The following is a 21,461-nucleotide window of genomic DNA, read 5'->3' on the forward strand; positions in this document are numbered from 1 at the left end:
TAAAGTAGTTAAAAAATGACATAAATATATGTACAAAAACAAACACTTACATACATATATACACACACATACGCATGCACACGTTCACACAGACAAACACACACAATACACCAAGTAGCTTATAACAAAATATTTTTTTTTTTTATGTATAACTCTCTAATCTTATTTTGTAACAATTTATTTTAAATTCCGCAAGACAATCATTACAAGAAGACGCTGCCTCCTGAAACACAGTTATCACTAGCTCAGGAGACAGAGTCCCACTAACTGTACTAAACTGTTTTAGTTCAATAAAGGATTTTTAATTTTTAATTTTTTTTTTTATTATATTGTAACACGATTGGCAGATATCAACTTTCTTAATTACGTTTTCTGTTCTTATCTATACTATTATAATAAAGCGTAAACACACACTTCTTTGTTGCCTAAGATGTCAGCAATCACAGCATATTTTTGAATATTTTTTTTAAAATAAATAAAATAAAGCCCTACATTTACGTCAGGCTTTAGGGGGTAAATATTTTGATTGAAAACCCTAATGTGGGAAAGAAACAATAAGTTGCTGCCAACATCAAGGCAGCAAGGTTGCCACGTCATGTAGTGTCATTTTGACAATTGCAATTGACAATTTGAGACATTTAAACAATAAAATAAATTTATGCTGATAAAATCGCACGGGAACATCTGTTTTTTTTAATACAAATAAAATGAGTGTTTTTGTCTAACGGCATAACGAATATAAGACTTCGTGACGGACAAACATGCAAATAGGTATAATAAACACCGCATTGTTCTATTCTTCTTTTAAGTCAATAATAATTTTTACGTTTTCGTTATCAATGAATTCTCTTTATTCAATGGTGATTGTTTTAATCCGACATTGATTACGAAATTTCATTATTTTGAATTTGGCTTATTTTGAGAATAGCTTTCGCCCGCGGCTCCGGCAGCGTGGTATACCAAAAACTATGTAGATTATGTGTCCCTCCATGTTAAACCCTATATCTATGTCAAATAGAATTAAGATCCGATCAGCCGTTTTGGCTACAAACTTAGTAAAATGAATTTGATCGATGAATTAATATTTAAATATTGTACTTTTATTAAATTAACTATATACAAATGTTGTGAGTATATCTCGTGTCTGCAAGCGGTTGCTGTATACAAAAGCGGCGGGATCATTACGGTGCGCTTGGGAATTTGAAATATAAATATTTCGTTGATATTCTTCGAGTGAATTCCGAAGAGGCTCGTTGCGGCTGCGATGTAGGTCAGCCCGAGTGAGGCAACCCTAGTCTTAATATGAGACCTCACTGCATGCGGATTGTAGACTTTATTAAAAAGATATTTAAATTTTATAATGATTAGAAAAAAATATACCATAGAGAGAGAAACAGCAAACTTTTATTCGGTTGTGCTGCTAATCATTTCGATACGTTATGAAAGAAAATGTATATGAAATATAATTCGTTTAATAAGTGTCCGCTACAACTCGCACCCTACCGAATCAAGCTAGTCATTATGCAATTGTACGGGATGTCTCCGTGTCGTGTAAAGGCGAAGCGATATTGATGCGATAAACTGGCAACTGACAGAATAGCTGCCACTATTTAGCTTTCAGTAAGGTGATGTGTATTATTTTACTATATCGATTAGAGATACAATGACGTAATTGTACGTTATTCTCTCATTCACGTGAGCTGGCGATTATTTCAGCGCTATGAGATCATCGTCTCGATGGGACATGTCTCCGCTCCGCGCTGCTCCGCGCTGCTCCGAGCTCCGAGCCGCGCTTCATTCAGCGGCGGCGCGAAGCACGAATCTAATTTAAACGGATTTATAGCAGAACGTTTGACTTGTGCAGTTTCCATAATGATGTAATTTAAACTGAGAATTTGTGAGCTGTTTGAATGAGTTGTCAATTGGCACGCTTACAAAGAACTTGTTGACTTCAAACAGATTTCGTTTTTCATTAAACAATATGAAAAGTTAAATATCTTGCACTTAACATTAACTGAGAGTTCTATCCCCGACCCATTTGCTACGTCAACTTGTCATCCGTAGCGCTACGGCGTAGACGATATAACTTAGTAGCACGTAGCGTATGGCACAAGGCGGCTGCCAATTGTGACATTTAGTGCCATTAAATGGTGCAATTTCTGTGCGATCTCAGTGCACTGGAATTTAGAAATCATGACATAACTTTTTACTATCATAATGTATTTGATATTAGTTTATTTAACAGTATATTAGATGGTAGTAATGCAGTAATGAGTAAGGTCAGCAGAGCCGGCTGGAAGTCCAGTAAAATAGGTCAGTTTTAGATTATGATGGAATATGCTAACCAGCTTGGCGGCTCGCCAATCCCACCAGATCTAATATTCAATCCCTTATTACAATTTTTAGCTGCGCCGGACTAAATGTATGTTAAAACATCTGTGAGATATGTTTATGTTATTCAAATGTACCAGAGACTTGGCCTGACGGCGGAATAGAAGACTGAAAAAAGGCGGATTTTTATAACGAAGTAACTATGCTTTAGAAAAGAAAGAAAATCTGTAATATGAAAGAAAAAACTATTTACCAATTAACTGCTCTTCATGTATTAGTAGATAGTATATTAGGTAACATAATTGTTTTTTTAAGTGATAGAAAACATAGGTAGTAATAAAATTATCAAAAGAAACGATTCAAAAACTAATTAAAGATATACAAGAAATTAACTACAAAAATACGTTGTGTTATTATCTTGTCGGAATAGTACAGGAACAATAAAACTTTAAAGCCATAGTTTGCGAGGAAATCGGTCGTAAACTGTTCGTCTTAACCTTGACTCGGTACACTATAAACCCAGTCCGGGTACGGTCGTATCGTACCCAAATTAGTAACGAGCAGCGCTGGTCGCAGTGACGGTAACAGCACGGTGTAAATAATACCCCGCGACGGTCACTTCACTTGGCCACGCGCCAACTGACGCTAAACGATGCTTACACTCAAATTATAAGCGACAGCGATTAGCGTTTTGTATTTACATGCATTTATACTATTAGTTTAGCTAAGTATGACGTATTTCTTTTATTTTATTGTAGTAAATGTATTCATGTATGGTTTGAAATACGATATAATATCATAAATACACCTTATTTAAAAAAATAACATTTTACTGTTAAAATTAATTTCATGTATTCTTTAAGTTTCGACGTTTTCTCGTTGAGTGATGTCATAATTTAGAAGTTATAGCAACTTCATACTGCTTTTAAGATAAATGTGCTTTTTAGTGCTTCGTAAAATGCTTTTATTGAATAATATAAAATGTTCGTTTTATGCTAAAAGTTGTTGTGGCGTTTTATTCCCTTACTCTATATGAAACTTTTACCACCCAATGATAAACTAGGTTACCTATAAAAGATAAATCGGCCGAGAGGATTAACAGAGTAATGTGGCGACAGTAGAATTCTTTTTTTAAATTAGTCCAAAGCAGCAGAAAAAACAATATTATCAAGATAAGTTGCCTATTAATGGTTTTTTAATGAAATTTAATTACCTATGTTATTAAAATTATTAAAATTTAAGAACTTGAAGAAACTAAATGTTAAGAATAAAAACATATAATATTAAACTGAAACTAATTTAACAATGACTTGGACCAAACGCAAAAACAAATACCAAACCGAAATGAAACTCTGAGAGTAATGAAAATTTTTATGCTTAATTGAACGTTAAGTAATAATAGATTTTAATACAACCTTAATAGGGTTGAGAAATAAATGAATATGACCATTAATACGGTCACCCGAAGTGGAGTTATTCTTCAGTAATTCTGACAATATTATATGTGATTGGATCAGAGGTTTCTAAACGTAAGAAGTAGTTATCTTCGTAAACTTGTCGCTGAGCCGCAGCCAGACTTTAGAAATTATAGTGAAATATATAATATCATAGAGAATCACGTTTGTTATTTTTCTTACCTATACTAATCCATTGTTTCTGGCCAGAAGACATTCACATGGTCATGGCATTCTGTCATGGTCCAAAACACAACGCAGAGCCCAGGACAGAGCAAGCTGGCGGCGCACTGTGGACGCCCTCTGCCCCACTTTGAGGACATAGAAATAGAAGAGAGAGAGAGAGAGAGAGAGAGAGAGAGATACTAATCCATACTAATATTAAGATAGAGGAAAGATTTGTAATTTTGTATGTATTGAAATAACTCAAAAACTACTGGACGAATTTCATTCACCATTAAAAAAAAACTTTTTTCTACTTCGAAAATTTAAAAAAAACTACGGCATTAGTGAGTAACATAGGCTATATTTTTATTATTCTTTTATGTCATAGGGGCTAAGTCGCAATTAACAGCTAGTGAATTAATATTTTTTTCTAACTTACAAAAATTAACAAACCATCTCCCCTTACCACACCTTTCGCTGATGAAAGCATTTGAAAATTTGTTTTGGATTTTCTCTATGAGTTTTCTCACAGACCGATGAGAAGAGGATACTTTCTATAAGGTAGTTAGTATTAATATTAGTTATGAAAGTAGTTATGTTGGAAGCTTGTTAAAAATTTCTAATTGACGTTGAGAAATCTAAAATCGAGTGAAACGAGTTCGAGTTGCAGCGAAGTTGTGGAGGAAAAGTTTTGAGGATTTTATAAACTTCTTATGATATGTCTTTTATTTATTTTCGTTATATTAAAAGCACATGTTTGATAACTGAGTTTTCATTCATGTTTCATTCATACGACATAGTTGTTTATACTATCTGTACTAATATAATAAAGAAGAAAGATTTGTATTTTTGTATGTATTGAAATAACTTAAAAACTACTCAGCCGATTTTATTAGTTCTTTCACCATTAAAAAGCTACGATATCAGTGAGTAAAATGGGCTATCATTTTTTATAATTTTTCAATTTCACACGAACTAAGTCGCGAACAACAAAATACTACAAAGAGGAAAGATTTGTATTTTTGTATGTATTTAAATAAAACAAAAACTACTGGACCGATTTTCTTTCACCGTTAGAAATGTTATTTATCTGTAAGTAACATAAGGTATGTTTTTAAATTTCTTGAGAGCGAAGTCACGTACAACAGCTAGTACTATGTAAAAGTCTGGTAACTTATTTCACATTGCTAATTAAAAAGAAAACTACCTTATAATGTTACCGTATTCAATCAAAGATGTCCTCTCCCAAGAAAGTGAGCAGATTTAATTAGGCCGAACTAATCCCCATCGATAGAGTATCAATAAAAGGCAATAAGGTCCAATCTGTCCAACCCTCTGGGATGTCACCTAATTACTGATTCTTTTGCCAAATATTTCCACGGAAATTTCAAAATTCCAGCAAAAGCATATTTCTACATCTTGTTATGCACTAAACATCTTAACTGAGAACATCTGATATATTATTTTAGCTTTTATTTATAGTTTAAATGGGTTCAATTTGGCTTAATCCTGTTTTCCTGCCTGTGTATCTTGAACATATTAAATGGATAGGTAAGGATTAGTTTAGAGAATAGATATTTTTAGTAAAAATATTTGTATTTCAAGCATGGTTAGATGTTTATGACATTAGTTTGGAGCGCAGTGTACGTAACAACGCAAATGCCGGACGTCACTCGATTTTTAATTAGTTTGTTCACAAACCATTCGAGTTGCAGAGCTCGGAGCAAATTAAAATTGAATATTTAACACGGTTACGTGCCTATTGATGTAAAAGTATTTATTTCAATTACAACTATGTTATAAAATAAATGTAGTTACAATCTATTTAAACTAGAAGTTATTTAAAAAACATACAAAAAAAGACAAAAGAAAATTGTAATAAACATGATTATACTGTCTTTATCAAGTATTAAGGAGTAATGAAATTATTCTCATATGTCCTTGTTCTCAATAAACCTTCGTATAATCAAGTTTACGACACAAATCCTTCGCTAAACTAATATTACAACAAACGAATGGCTGTAATAAAGTGTGTCACATCGACCACAAGGAACTAATCAACCAAGATCAACACTAGAAGTGTAGCTTGTAGCTTATTATACAAGTATGAATAAGATTGACCTACGGCAGAATAATGAAAAGAATTCTACACACAATACTTCGTAAGAGTCGCTTACAATATTAAAACGTAGCCTTACCAATTAAGACAATAATTTCTTAACACACATATTTAAATGTCGTATCAGTATTTAGCCGATACATCTCTTTTGCTAAATATTTGCCAAATCTATACATATAATAAAACCGGAGTGTCTGTTTGTAATATTGAAAGAAAAATTCCAGATTTCGGGAAGATTATTTGCGTTGCTGATAACGAAAATCGCATTAATTTTTTTTGCCTGTCTGTCTGACCGCAAGCCGAATTGTTCCGGGTAATCTTCGAAACGGCTGGGCCGATTTCAACCAGACATCATTGAAGGGTAGCGGACATATTGTAGTCTACTTTTTTATCTTAATATTGCGTGGACAGAAACGCGGGAAACAACCAGTTTTCAAGTAAAAATATCGATTACTTGTTATCAGCATAATCTATAATTCGCTACAAGAAAAAACAGATCAAAACACAACCTTGAGTCCCACGAATATTCCACAATAGGCATTATTGTCTGTAAAATTAGCATAATATTGCATAACAATAACCAGAGGGCGGGCGTTCGCGTAATGCCTTGTAAACCTTCGCTCGGATCTGGATTAAGTCATCCCTTACAAATTACTTTTGTTATTTCCTGCGTTGTGACGTTGCTTGTTGGCTGGTTATTGTCCGAGCGATCGCGTTTTGTTTTTGCCTAACAAAGCGCTTGTGTAAGACGATTTGAAGGACTTTAGCTGATGACTGTTTAGACAACTGCTTTAGGAAATCTATCAATAATATTATATTCAGATATATTTGCCAACTGTTGCTTTAATCCGTTTTACGGATTTATTGAGACCGAAGTTGTGAGCTTACATATCTTTATTATTGTATTTATATACACATACACATTTCTATGCAAAGAAAAACATTGAACGTGTACAAATAAATCTTTTATTCATGTTCAATTGTTTTTGTAATTTACAAATCTATACCTACTTATCTCCTGATATAATACTAACGTAAACACACAATATTTTATGGCGTAGAATGTCAATCACAGCATATTTTTGAATAATTCTCTCTTTAATTAAAAGCCCTACACTTGTGACCCCCCTTAGGCTATATATGTTCACTATATTCTTCTAAAATTTGGGGGTAAATAAATTGGAAAACTCTTCATGTGGGAAAGGGACCATAAACTACAAGCCTACATTATAGAAGCATAATTATTATGGTAACGGTAATTTTTACATTTACATACAATTGACATTCTCAAATGTAAGCAATGAAATAAAGTTTTTATAATTTCCCGCGGATGAAGCCGCACGGGAACAGCTAGTTATAAGATAAGACTGAATTTGTGTGTTATCTAAGTATTGTTGTATTGTTTGTACATATGTAATCAATATAAGTAAAATCTAGGCCCCTACGTAACGCATTGTCTCTATAAAACCGAATTGTCGCTCGTAAGCTTTTACGATATCAAGGAGATTCTATTTACTTGTATATGTTTATAACGTCTGCGTACAGTTGAGGCTTAGATAATCCCGCATTCGGCAGTTTGCGAGTAATCCTGTGACGTCATTACTGTTTCCCTTTGAACGCGACGTGATTTACTCTTGGTTGATTAACACGAAGTTGCAATGCTGTGTGGATAAAAATATCATTTGTACTTCAGAAATAACGATAGTAGTTAATGGTTAAAATTAATGTAACACTAGCTGTTCTCGTGCGGCTTCGTCCGCATGTAATTATAAAAACTGTAATTTATTGTTTACATTTGTCAAATTCTCAATTGCAAATGTCAAAATTACAGTTACCGTAATAATCTTAGTTCCTTAATGTTGGCAGCTTGTAGTTTGAGGTCCTTTTTCCACATTAAGCATTAACAGCATAAAAATATAAAGACGAAAGCATGACGTAAGTGTAGGGCTTTTTATTAAAGAAATAATTATTCAAAAATTTGCTGTAATTACTGACATCTTACTTCACAAAGTAGTGTGTGTTTACGCTTTATTATAGTATAGACAACATTATTGTTGTATTTTATATATTTAGTACATAAAATATTGGTTTTAGCGCCTACAAATAAAGTATTATTTTTTCTAAAATCCGGTCTATTATCTTTGTAAAGATATACATGAATAGAAAAGTGTAATGTATCTGAACGTTATCGTATTAATTTCCACAGGTATTATATGAAGATGTCGAAATAATTAAAGAGATATAGGAATGTCGAGAACAAAGCGATCCAAATGTCCATTAGTGCGGGCGCAGGCTGCCTGCACACGCTGGCTTTCATTGTGATATTCCGATCCTATCTAATAACAGAATTATGGACTTATTAAATAAAATTTCTCCATGCATTTATTCTTTCAATTTAAATTCTATTGTATTACAGATAAGAGTTGTTTTACTATAATGTGGTAACTTAATAACTTTTTGATTGAAACGTAAGGCGTAATTAAGTATTATTTACTGTTTTTTTTTACACTCTCGAGTGTGAACAGTGGTAGTGCCCGCTTTAACATCTTAGCACGAATGGGCCGGCACGCCCGGTGTAATACCACGACCACACAGAAGACAGGCGTGAAGTGGAAGCCATTCCGTGTTTCGTCTGATGAGAGTGGTGCCGGAGGCCTAATTTAAGTCCCTTTCTCTTTACCACCCTTTTCTTTTAAGGAGAGGTTGGGAAGAGGAAGTGGATTTGACGGGAGAGGAGATGCATAGGAAGGGGAAATATCCTCTATTTGTGCGTCTCCTCTTCCGTCGTATAAGGGTAGGCAACGCATATGCAATTGCGGATGTCTATGGGCAGCGGTCGCTTCGCCAATTTGGCGATTTCAGGGGGCCGCTTGCTCGTTTGCCACCTTATATTATAAAAAAAAAATGAAACAATAATAAATTAATCAATTTAATAATTGTCTCTATAGGGAAAAAAGATTTTGAAAAGCACAGTATTTAGAGAAGTGTTTGGACAGAGTGAACTAAAGTTGTTAATTGGACTGTAGAGCTTTGAGAAAATAGACTTGCAGTTATAACAACAAGGCCCAAGTGTTTTAATTCATTTTAGCAATTTTTTTTACTAAAAAACCATTAAAAGTGTTTAAAATGTATACTGTAATATGTAATGTGAATTGAAAAAGATCTCTACATTAAGTAAAAAGATTAATGTTTGTGCTTTAATAATATTTTATTTAAATTAACCGCGATTTTGAACGTCCGCCAAGCGGCGGCGGCGAGGCGCAGTTAACAAACTTTATGTAGTCGATGAGACATTATTTCATACTTATCTATTGTTCGATTTATTGGTTTAGTTCAAATATTCACGACCTGTGTTTCGAGGGACTGGGATTGTGTTTTGTTTGCGAATTTCGCTCACGTCTGCAGGTTTGATTACGTCACAACACTCCAGATTTTGTTACAGTTGTAACGTAATATTACTGTTTGAATCTTTTCTTTACATTACAGTTAGGGAGCCCCTTAGAGAAAGAAATAAGGTCGGATTAATAGAAGCTGTCTCCTAGACCTAGTCTAGATCATCAGTTGGTGACGCCTGTGCTTTTATTTTAAATATTTTTCTCTGAATTTTATATATCTGCATCTCAAAGATATGTACATGTTTTCTTACAATTATTCATCGTTAATTTATATAAATTACTTTATTTATTTTTTCTAAAAGTTTGTAGTAGTATACGGTCAGCGATGTGAGGCCATCAAAGCGTGCCGCCGCAGCCTTCAACTAACGGCGCCCGCTCGTTGCGTCGTTATTGTTTTCATACAAAAATTGCATCAGGATTTTTCTGTTTCAAATATATTTTTCATACAAAAATAAAAACTTTTTTTCAATAGAACCTGCGCTCGGCAACGCTCCGCTGAAATGAAAATTCAAATCGATAGCTTGAAGTTGAGCTCACTTCAAATAAACCATCGAAGGAATTAAAACTAACTTTTTATGTCGTATAAAGTCTATGTCGTATATAAAAGTTTATGTCGTATAAAATGTATGTTAATAATTGTAACTACTTAGATATTTTTCTCAACATACTCAGTATGCAACTCCTTGAAGTCCTTTCTGTTCAAGAATTGCCTGAAAAAATAATCTTGACCTCGAGAACGGAGTGAGGGGGGGGGGAGATTGAGGCTGAGTGGCCGTCAGGTAACAAAAGGGCTGTGAAAGGGCCGACCCACTTTAAGGTAAGCGCACGAAATCCTAAGGAATTACACGTAGTGATAAATTTAGCACATTTCTGACCCTTACCCGATCAAACGCTGACATTTTGTAACGCGCCGCTAGTTAAAGGGAACGGACACTATAATTTAACTTCAGAATAATCGAAAAAGAAAAGGTGACAAATTTCGTCTTATTCTGCCTATACTCTGAAGAGTGAATACCGTGAAGATACATTCAGTTGTAACTGTGTGTGACTTGTGCCAATGTCAGTATACTTGGGTTAAGACAAACTTTCCTTGTTCAGAAGGAGTCGCGGGGATTTATTTAATTTGGGGAAATTTCGATTTGTGTAAGGCGACACCTCCCACCTCCTACCTCCTCCCCCTCACCTCTCACCTCCCGCGACTCGCGCACGACTCCGGTTTCACATAAAAGTTTGATTAGTTAATGAATTTGAAGATGATAAATTAGAAACAAGAAGGAATTGTATTTGATGTAATTATTTTAATTGCGTCGTCGAAGTTGCGACAAACTTTTTGATATTACAGTTATTTTATAATTTTCTATACAAACTTTACATTGAAAACTTTTCTTTGGTACTATTTTGTTTAAAATTGTGTCAAACGAACAAACACACAAACCTGATATTCATTATCACGAGTATATCAGAATTATATAAAACTTTGAAATTAATTTTGAAAGTGTGAAGATCAAATATTATTTGTAATTTATCGTGACCTTTACTGTTGTAAGGGTTAATATTTATTAGAAAACTAAGACATTTAACACTTATTACATTAGAGATACAATACCGATTAGACATAATAGAAGCAAAAATAGCCGTCAATGCGACCTATGACTGAAAACAAAGCAATAAAATGTAACGACGCTGTTCTGTCGCAAAACCACAGAATACATTCTACATTTCATCGATAACGCCTTCACGGTCGATTGCATCCTAACACGATACTGTTCCTGTTATCGCTAAATGTTGCCCATTCTGTTTGTATTAATGTTCATCTATTCATGGCTTTGAAAGAATTTTAAATAAATTTAAGCTAAATTACACAAAGAACGTCCAGTGTAATTCATGAATATATTTTGGAAATCAGCTCTAATATGGTATGTACTGTTACAGATATCATTAGCGGAAATAATACAGAAGATAATTTAATACTATGGTTTCCAAAACAAGTCAGGGTATATCACTAGTATGTGATATATCTCTATTAGTCTAGAACTCGACGTCAGTTTCACTAATCTAATAAAAACATCCAAGGATCCAAGGCCGTATGAAAATCCTTATAGAAACTCACCGCAGCGCCAATGAAACGTATCAATTGAGGAATAAATTTGGAAATATGTGCATATTAAGCTTTATTTTCGCTTCGCCGGAGATCTTTGTTAGAAAACAAACGGCGCAGTAAACATTTGTCGGGACGAATAAAAAATAAAACTGAGAAGGATATAAAGATAACAATCCACAATCGTTTTTCGAACATAAATATTTAGATTCGAAGATCGTTTTAATATTTTAAATTATACAGTTTTCTTATTGGTATAAAATAAACCTTATAACTTATAAAAAAAAATAGAAAAGAAATGTAAAACGTTAATTATCCTTTGAAGCCTCTTTACCACTGTTGCTTGTCGATTCTATGAATTAACTCGATAAACTTCTTTACAAATACAAAGTTCGTTTAAACAATTCTGAGAAATATCAAGAATTCATCCAGAGGTTTACTGTAGAGGTTGTAAGCATAGTTTCAGGGAAATTCCAGAAACAGTCTACTTTACCAGGAGGAAATCTTGCTATTCCAAGAAAGACAGCCTTATTATGTAGAAGATAAACGTACTCGTATAAATGTTACAATATTTTACAACTTATCAAATAGTGTCTCGCTATTTACAACTGTAAATGTTGAATGTCGATAAAATAAACAATTAAAATGGTTTTTCACGTATTTATAAACAGCCCTAAATAATCTGTCTGCACTTAATGTTTTGCACTTTTATGTTTTGGGTTATTTTTAAAAGAAATGTTGTCGTCATTTACACACGAGTATAACATCTTATTAAACTTTCTAACGCTGAATTTCAACATCAAGAACGTAGAGCTATTAATCATAGTCCGCTACTGGAAGTGACACAAGCTAATTTAGTTCTTATTGTGAGTCACCTTCGTAACATTTGTACATGAATATATCTTAGTTCAATATTTTTGTTTGATTTTTTTTAACAAAAATAGTATAGTTATTGAAACATTTAATTGCCGCTTCTAGTAGAGTATAATCTTAATCTGCGTTATGAAGTCGTTAAGCGTTTCATATTTACGAGCACGCGCGTTGATGAGTTCAGAAGTTTCTGCCTACGTTAAGTCTACGTATACTCTTAACGATTAATTTGAAATCGAAGTGTGTTAAAGATTGATTTCTATTTGACTTACAGTTTGTGTTACTTAAATAGGAATAAATAGATTATTTTGTAAACGAAAGCACAAAAACAGCACATATTTATAATATTAACGTTTTCGAAATCGATTAGAAATAAGGAGCATGTAATTTAGTTAAAGTTCTGTATTGAATTAGAAATGACTCAATTTATATTGGAAATTAGTATAACTTCTTGATCTGCATATAATATTCGAAACATTGATAATATAATTTCACTTTGTTCCGGTAGATGGCGTATTAACAAGCCAATACGAGAGTCGGACAGTCGCCGGTGCGACCGGATTATTTCAAATTACCAGCTCATTATTTTATAGTATTAATAAGTCGAAATGGCGGACTTATGTGGAAATTGATTTCCGTAAAGTCAGAAGGATTTGGATCATGAGTTTAGGATTTTTGGATAAAGTTACATTGTATTTAGCATTGATATAATATTTGTATGTAATTTTATTTTGTTTTACGTTTTTAGAGTACTTGGCAAAGTTAATAGATTTACCTTTTTGAAATAGTTTTACAACAAACAACACAGAAACCTGGTTTTAGTCTTTTTTCATTTCCACTCTTTCTTAAGAGGAAAGGGTGAGAAGTAAAAGTGGACTTGAGGGCGGAGGAGATGCGTAAAAAGGGGAAGTATCATATTTATGCACGTCTCTATGTTGATTAAGTGTAGGCAACGCATTTGCAATTGCGGATGTCTATGAGCAGCGGTCACTTCTTTATTTTAGCGGAATATAATATAAAACAAACATTATATTAAATCTCTATAAGTATAGACAGCCCTATGGAATTGTGAAAGACAATTTGCGGAGCACCTGATCTAACGCGTTATTTTCTTTCTCCGCGTGTTGAAGTCAAAGGCGCTACGAGGAGTGTTTTTTAATAATCGAAACAAAAGAACTTTGATGTTGCAATCGTATCGGCTTTCTCTCTTTTTATACAGGAAACGCCTGATAAATCAAAAAGTGTAAAAAAAATCATTCAGAAGCAAATCCCACTGCATTTGTAATTAAAAAATACTTGTTTACAATTAACCAATACATAATTAAGGGTTTAATCTCGAATACTAACTAAAGCTAGTCTAGATATGTGCGCATGCTATCTGTTTTTACTACAGTCTGAATGGCTGCAGTTGCATTTGCAATTCCTGCCGACCCCAGACTGCACTCTGCACAAACTACAATGTAGGTCACTCTGTACATTGTCAAACGCACTCTCAACGAATATTTATTGACTACTTCAGGAAATACAAAGGTAATTTGTGGTTTACGTGTAAAAAACACACCTCACTCAACAGCTGTATGAAGATTGACACTGACTGACAGACCCGGTTGAGATTGTTTCGAATTTGTGTACATATATTTAGATATTCCGTTTTATATACAGTGGTTATGTCAACTTCTGTTTAAAAACACATTTTTACGATAGTAAATAAATTCTACTTCTTTGTTACGTTCAAATATCTTAAAAATAACACAGATAGAATACCAAGTTAATATTCATCACTTCTACACAGTACTAGTGACGTGATTCTGTCCGCGTGGAATTAAAAAACACAATACACTCTACATCTACGCCAAATTTCATTGATATCTGTTTAGTCATTTAGGCTACAAACTAACAAACATCCATCTATACTTTCGCATTTATTACATTAGTAAGATTTCTAATCTTATTAAAATGTTCAATCGTAATTCACAGTCTGCAAACTTTTTTTAATTTATTAAATGATATAAAAACTTTTTACGTGCAAAGAAACAGAAATGAATCAGTGTTTATTTAACAATCGGAATGAAAAGAATAAAGCTCAGCGAACTGCGAATCTGCGCTATTCATGTTCACGAAATATGAAAAGTCCGTGAAAGCGAATTTTAATTCACTGGACGTAATATATTTGTATATATTCTTAGTATTTGTATGTTTGTTTTACTTTTCTGGATGAAGTAAATACAGCCAGTTTTAATGTTTACAAATAAGAACTGAGGCACACCTTTGACTAAACTATAGTTGTGCGATTGTCGATTGTTTCGCAGCCTTCAACTGTTTAGTTGCACAACTAAAAATCGAGTAGCACACCTCTATATAAGCTGGGAAATAATCTACCTACCCCTCTGCGTTACAAGTTTCTGTAAATGATGTATTTTGTAGCAAATGAAAAATATTTCGTAAACGCAAGCTATAAATGCGGACTATTCCATTAGTACACAAATAGTAGTTGCATAATTTTGTACAAAACATGAAAGGATTTGACATTTTGTTATCCGACCCAATTCCAGGGGCGCTCAACATTCGCGTTCTTTAACTCTGGATTTTCCGGTTTATTTGTAATGTGGCAAATCAAAACGTCGAATGTTCCTCGTTGCAGCGTCGCGCGCGCCGCGTCTTAGCAACCGCTGTACTATTTTTGTCGAGTACGAAATAACCGCGCACGCACACCCGTCATAACTCCGACCACTCGAGACCGACGATAAAGTTCCTGTTATAATAATAAATAACAATAATTATCGTGAAAGAAAGCTCATGTAGTTACCGGGTTATATTTGTTGTGTTCAGGAAACAAAATATTTCCCTAATGGATATTATTGTAAATTAATAAAATAACTTATAATTGTGCCAAGAAAATATTAAAGTGCTGACTATATCATTAACTGATCTTACTTATTACAAATGCGAAAGTTTATATGGATGTTTGTTAGAGTTTGTAGCCTAAACGGCTGAATGGGGCTCGATGAAATTTAGCATAAACGTAAAGTCTTTAAGAACATATAGGCTACTTCCTTTTGTTTTTCAAATTCTACGCGGACAGAGTTGCGGGCAAAAGCTAGTTTTTTAAAGGGGAAAGGCAGACGTGCTAAACATAAAATAAAAAAACAGATGTCAATTGGCATTATAATTTTAAACTAGATTTACTTTTAAATGTCCTAAGAAAAATCTGTTAAGCATATTAATAAGATGTTTTTTTTTTTTGTTTCAGGTTATCAAGTGAACGAGTACAAAATGTTTGAGTAAAACCATTGTGAAGTGTAAACAACTGGCAACATTTTGTGAATTAAATCGATATCGTGTGTTATCTGTGCGCTGTGTGATGTGTCAGTGACAGTGAGAGGAGATCAAGATGGCGTTCAAAATGGCGCTCGACTTGCTGACAGCTGTCATGTTTGCCGCCATCGCGTGTCGCTACGTGTCGGCTGAAAGAGGTAAGCTGTCATTACCATGTGTGGATATGCTAATTCTATTAGTAAAAGGGGTGAGAATGTTATTTTTTTTTTACACATTTTTATCTGACTGTGTACATGGTATTACAAAATATCAAATACTATTTATATAATAAAATTGTTAATGAATTTTCAATTATTTCTAGTAAAAAACTGACCTTTAGTAATTTCCTATTGCAGTTAATTAAACATATAGGGTTTTACAAAGTATCTGTAAGTTGTTAATTAGACATTGACAATGAAAAAAAATATAGGAACTTGTATTAAATTTAAATATATTCCTTTAACCTTGGAGATACCCGTTTGTTATCCACTGCAGTAAGTAATTCACTTTATCAGTACGTTAAATAACTTACGTATAAAATGTAAATCAACATAAAACAGTGTAATCCATACTATTATAATAAAGCGTAAACACACACTTTGTTGCCTAAGATGTCAGCAATTACTGCATATTTTTGAATAACTATTTTTTTAATAAAAAGCCCTACACTTGTGTCACGCTTTAGACTATATATTTTAACGCTATTAAACTTAGGGGTAAATATTTTGGATAAAAACCCTGATGTGAGAAAGAGACCACAAGTTGCTGCCAACATCAAGGAAGCAGTTGACTTCAAAACAATCGACAATCGTACAATTGTGCGATTGTTTAGTTAAAGATGCGCGCCCGCTCTAATTTTTGTTAACTCTATTATCAAAAGAATACACTATTATTTCGACGTTCATGTCTATATGCACTTAATGTCTATGTACTTAGATATAAATCTCTTATGTCCTATAAAGTTACATTGACGTTGAAAAATAAAATAGATGTGAAACTGATTTCCACATTGTCCGCCGCTGCCTTTGTTACTCTCTATCGATGCGAAATAAGAAAGACAAAGCTCTGCCGGAGCTGAAACGAACGCAAAAACGAACAACATAACGTCTATTAAAACTATTTCCGTACAACACGCACGAGCGTTTCAACCGCCGCGTTACAAACGTTGCGGTGGAGACGCCCGTGCGGACGACTTTCTAGGTTAGGTTACCACGATCATCAATCAAAAACGTCCCTCGAAAAGCTCCATTGTTGATGCTATCAAAATAATAATAAAGGAATAGCTCGAAGTCATTTATAACTGACTGCTTTTTACAGCGACGTCGCTTTAATTGTGAAAATAATTCGTAGCTGAGCTATGGTTTTTAGGCAAGGTTAATCAGAGTTGTAGTTTTGTATTGTTTGATATTGTACTGTAAACTGGGACAGTTATTTTAAATTCTCTGTGCATTTAAATCTGCGGAATGAGATAACTCACCTGGTTTGTTGAAATATTCACTTCTTAGCAGCGTTAACCTTATTTTTATTCATAAATTAAAGCAAAGTAACTTAAAATATCTTGATCTTTGTTTAAAAAATAAATATGATTGTAGACAATTTAACGGAGGGCGCTCATTTTAATTGCAATCAGGCATTCGTGTCTGACGCTGGCAGCGGACAGGCTCGACGGGGGCATGTCGCGGGGATGACGGGGCACGCGAGAAACGTCATTTATTGTACTAACAAGTTTCTTAACCGTTGAAATATAACCGCACGTCTTAATTGAATGATAACATCTTCTACTAACCTGTCTAAATTGCATAACAATTTCCATCTCTCGTTTCACTAAACAAGCTTGTAAATCAAGTCTCCATTATCAATTTCATATTAAAGTTGTTAGCTCAGAATCGCTTCATAACTCAACGTGTAAATCCGTCACGGATTATCGCCACTAAAGTTGCCACTTCCGATTGTCGGCGACGGACTGACCCGACCTTGAAACATCCCCCCTACCCACGCCACCCAGCCACCCCGCTCCCCTGGACTGCAAGGAATTAGTTCATCAGTGAATTTACGTGAACACTAAACAGAGGCTGCGTTCTCTCGTGCCCTCAATACTCTGCGCTCGCTTGCAGACCTATTGCGGTCACCGGCATATTTAATAAAGGAAAAGTGATGTGAAAGTGTAATAATCTTCATTAAATAGTTTATTACATTTGTCAATTTGTATCGTAAAAGCAATTGATTTGTAGAAATACTTCTGCCTATTCAAATGAATGTAGCAGGGAGTAAATAGTCTGCAGCCGCTCGTGTGTGCGGCCGGCGGTCAGTCCGCTCACGAAGCGTCGTGACGTCAGCTTAAAAGCTTTCGGGGATTTTTTAATGTCGACGACTCTGTATCGAAATACGTCGTTACTACTGAAACTGTGGACTTGTACATTTAATATTATGCTGCATCAAATGGGGACCTAAATTTTTATAATAAAACACCTTACATTGTTCGGTATAGTTGTTGTTTCTAAAATTTGTACGGAAATTGTAATTTTTCGTTCTATCGTAAATTAATTTTTTTTAAAGTGTAGGTTTTAATTTGGAATTACGTATAGGTTCTGTGCAATGTTTTATTTAATTAGGCCTGTTAATAATTTTAAGGCTATTTCATCCGACCATCTCCGGCTATTGCCCGCTAACGGCGTCATTTTGAATTTAACTCGCACCCATAAAATATTAATTTTCATCTTATTAACAGTTCATTTCCTAATTGTGAAAGGGTTTTATGTTCCCCTGCTAGAGTTTAATGCTCCAGGCATTATAATTATTTAATTTGATATTTAAAATAAAATGAATCTAATTAAAATTTTACTGCAGTTTGTTGAATATTAACAATTTGACCACGATAACTTTTTAAATAAATGTAAAGCCTTAAAGAGAAGGGAGAAAAATAACAAAGCATTTTTGATTCTAGGAAAAGGAAAAAGGCTAAGCTGACATTAAATCTACTAAGTTAATAAGTTCTCTTTAACAAACAGAAGAGTTACAAGTGCTTTGCTAATCTTTACGTAAGAGAAAACAATTAAAGAAAAGAAATCTTCGACTTTGTTGGCAAGTTTTTGTTCGCGTTGATTTCGTTGTGAAAAATGCAAAAATGTACAAGTTCAAAGTTTCCGTGTGCTCACTAATTCGTTCGCCGTCTGATATATGAGTGCATCGGACCAGTGTTCCAACGTAGATTCAATTTCTCTAAAAACCGCACAAAAAACTAAATATTTTCCGTGGAAGTGGACACGATAGAAGTGCGGTTAGATGAAATGTAACGAAGTTTTTGTCATGTCACAGGGAATGGAAGAGCTCTCGCCGTTGCTTTGTTATAATTTCCTGTCAGATTGCGCGATGTGTTATTTATGCTTGACTTTTTACATTCTGTTGTAGTTTATATTTGTTGTATTAGACAAGGGTCATATTCTAATTTTAAACTCGTTTAGCAATTGTTTTATTATGATTTGAAGAGCTTAGTGTCAGTTCTCTCATACATGTTAACGACTGCCTATAAAACAAGTGATATCTCATGAGTTCATTTCAAAGTACTCAGCGATCACAAAATATCGACACGAGGATCGTGTTCAACATATATTGATTATGAACCGCGGAGGTTTTAATATCGCCGATGACGCGGCAATTTTTTAACACGAACGGCGACATCTACGTGTTCAAATTTAATCACTTATTGTGGTAATAATAAGACAAGTATGATAAATCACTAAGATTACAAATAAGAAACCGGCGACATAAATTCGCCGGAATGGCGAAGAGACTTGCTAATACGAGTAGATATCCGCAATTCCAGATGCGTTGCTTACCTTTAGTCTTCAGAGTGACGTATAGAAAGAATATTTCCCTTCCTATGACTCCCCTCTTCTAATATTGTTTTTTTTTATTACACGCAAATGTCAGATTTTTTTTAGCTTTTCTATATAAAACTAAAGTTTTCAATAGTCCGACGATTTAGGTTTTTTAGTTGTATTTATCTTTTCATTTATTCTTAGAGCAGTTATATTCTGCGTTTAACTTTATTTTTAATGGCTACTGTAATAAAATAACATTTAAATAAAAGTACTTGAACGTGAGGGGGGTGACCGTGACCCAGAAATGAGACTGAATACGACTAAATATAAACGTTAGTTTTTCTATATACAAGAGAAATAAAATGTGAGTAAAATGTCATCATACTAGTATTATAAATGCGAAAGTTTAGATGGATGTTTGTTAGAGTTTGTAGCCTAAACAGCTGAACTGATTTCGATGAAATTTGGTATAGATGTAGAGGATAATATGGAAGAACACATAGACAACTCACTTTTGTTTTTTTTAATTCCACGCGGACGGAGTCGCGTGCGAAAGTTAGTTTGAAAATAGGTTATTTGAATGTTTAAACAGAAACAGTGAACACGAATGCAAAAATTACAAGCGGCCTATCGTGGTTTCGGTTGGACTATTTTTTTAAATAATTTGTTATGATATGAAACAAGGTCTTATTTACTCAGAGACAATAATCAAATATATCAAGATGTTGGAGATTAAGAAAGCTCTGTACCAAAAAATAAGGTAAAAATTGTGCTGCACCCCCATGGATATAAAAACGTTGTCCTATAAAATTGCGTCATCATTTTCGATGTATTTGATTTACATTTAATATCTAATCTTAGAAGGAAACGCGTGTTTAAATTATAAAAATGATTTGCCGTAAGATTAGCGTAAATTGCCAGTAACGTAACGTAATCTGGAACAACCGCCGTCACGTGACATCTCGCGAATATTCACAAATTTAATATCTCTGAGCCGCGGCCGCGAAAATGCAATTTAGAAAATGACTACCCGATTCCGCTTTATCATTCCTTGATGACGTCACCCTGACAGATGATAAACGCACACCAATGTACCGACACACGTCTTTGAAATTAACATTACTTTGATCTAAGAATCCTATTTTTGTATTGATTGACAGTCGGGGAAAATTATTTCCTACCCAGTATAACATTAAAGTCAACGTTATTCGTTCTATAAAAAACTGGGTAGGAAATAAATTTCCCTATCGATTAAAAAATTGGTTTCTTAGAATACCTAATCTATACTAGGCGTTTTAAATAATATGCGATTCAATAATTTTGATCTGTCCAATTGCAAAGATTTTAAAAAACAAATGGTGAATACCGGTTTAAAAGTTTCCCTGTGTTTCAAAGGAAAAAATTGTTCATCAAACTTAATTTTATTATCTCCGATTGGATGGACTTCAAAGAATAATCTTTAGTTAGATAATTTGATTACTTCCGAACAGTAAGTCGGGAAGTATTTTTTCTACTAAATTTTTAGCCTATATACTAAAAATCAGTAGCATTTTTATTAATTGCTTCAAAACTATACTTGAAACTAGCTGATCCCGTGCGATTTTATTGTATACATTTGTCAAATTCTCAGTCATACTTCCTACTAATATTATAAATGTGAAAGTTTAGATGGATGGATGGATGTTAGAGTTTGTAGCGTCAACTGCAGAACGGATCTCAATGAAATTTGGCATAGATGTAGAGGATGGTCTGGAAGAACACATAGAGTATTTGGTTTTGTTTTTTATTAAATACCACGCGGACGGAGTCGCGGGCGATCGCTAGTTTCAAATAGTTATTAAAATTTAAACGCACAAATGACAACTAAGGTCTTTGAAGTTGGATAACAATTAT

At 33.8% G+C, this 21,461-nt stretch overlaps 1 protein-coding gene across 7 annotated transcripts in view; it reads left to right on the forward strand.

Annotated features, from left to right (window-relative positions):
• LOC106108902 (hemicentin-1) overlaps positions 1-21,461 on the forward strand; it is a 329,995-nt gene that overhangs the window by 9,668 nt on the left and 298,866 nt on the right. For all 7 annotated transcript variants that reach the window (XM_013290240.1, XM_013290235.1, XM_013290234.1 and 4 more), the window contains exon 2: positions 15,683-15,905. In XM_013290240.1, coding sequence (XP_013145694.1) covers positions 15,824-15,905 — 82 coding nt within the window. In that variant the 5' untranslated portion in view covers positions 15,683-15,823. The remainder of the gene's footprint in view (positions 1-15,682; positions 15,906-21,461) is intronic.

This window comes from Papilio polytes, unplaced genomic scaffold (assembly GCF_000836215.1).
Source record: "Papilio polytes unplaced genomic scaffold, Ppol_1.0 DF821400.1, whole genome shotgun sequence".
Lineage (NCBI taxonomy): Eukaryota > Metazoa > Arthropoda > Insecta > Lepidoptera > Papilionidae > Papilio > Papilio polytes.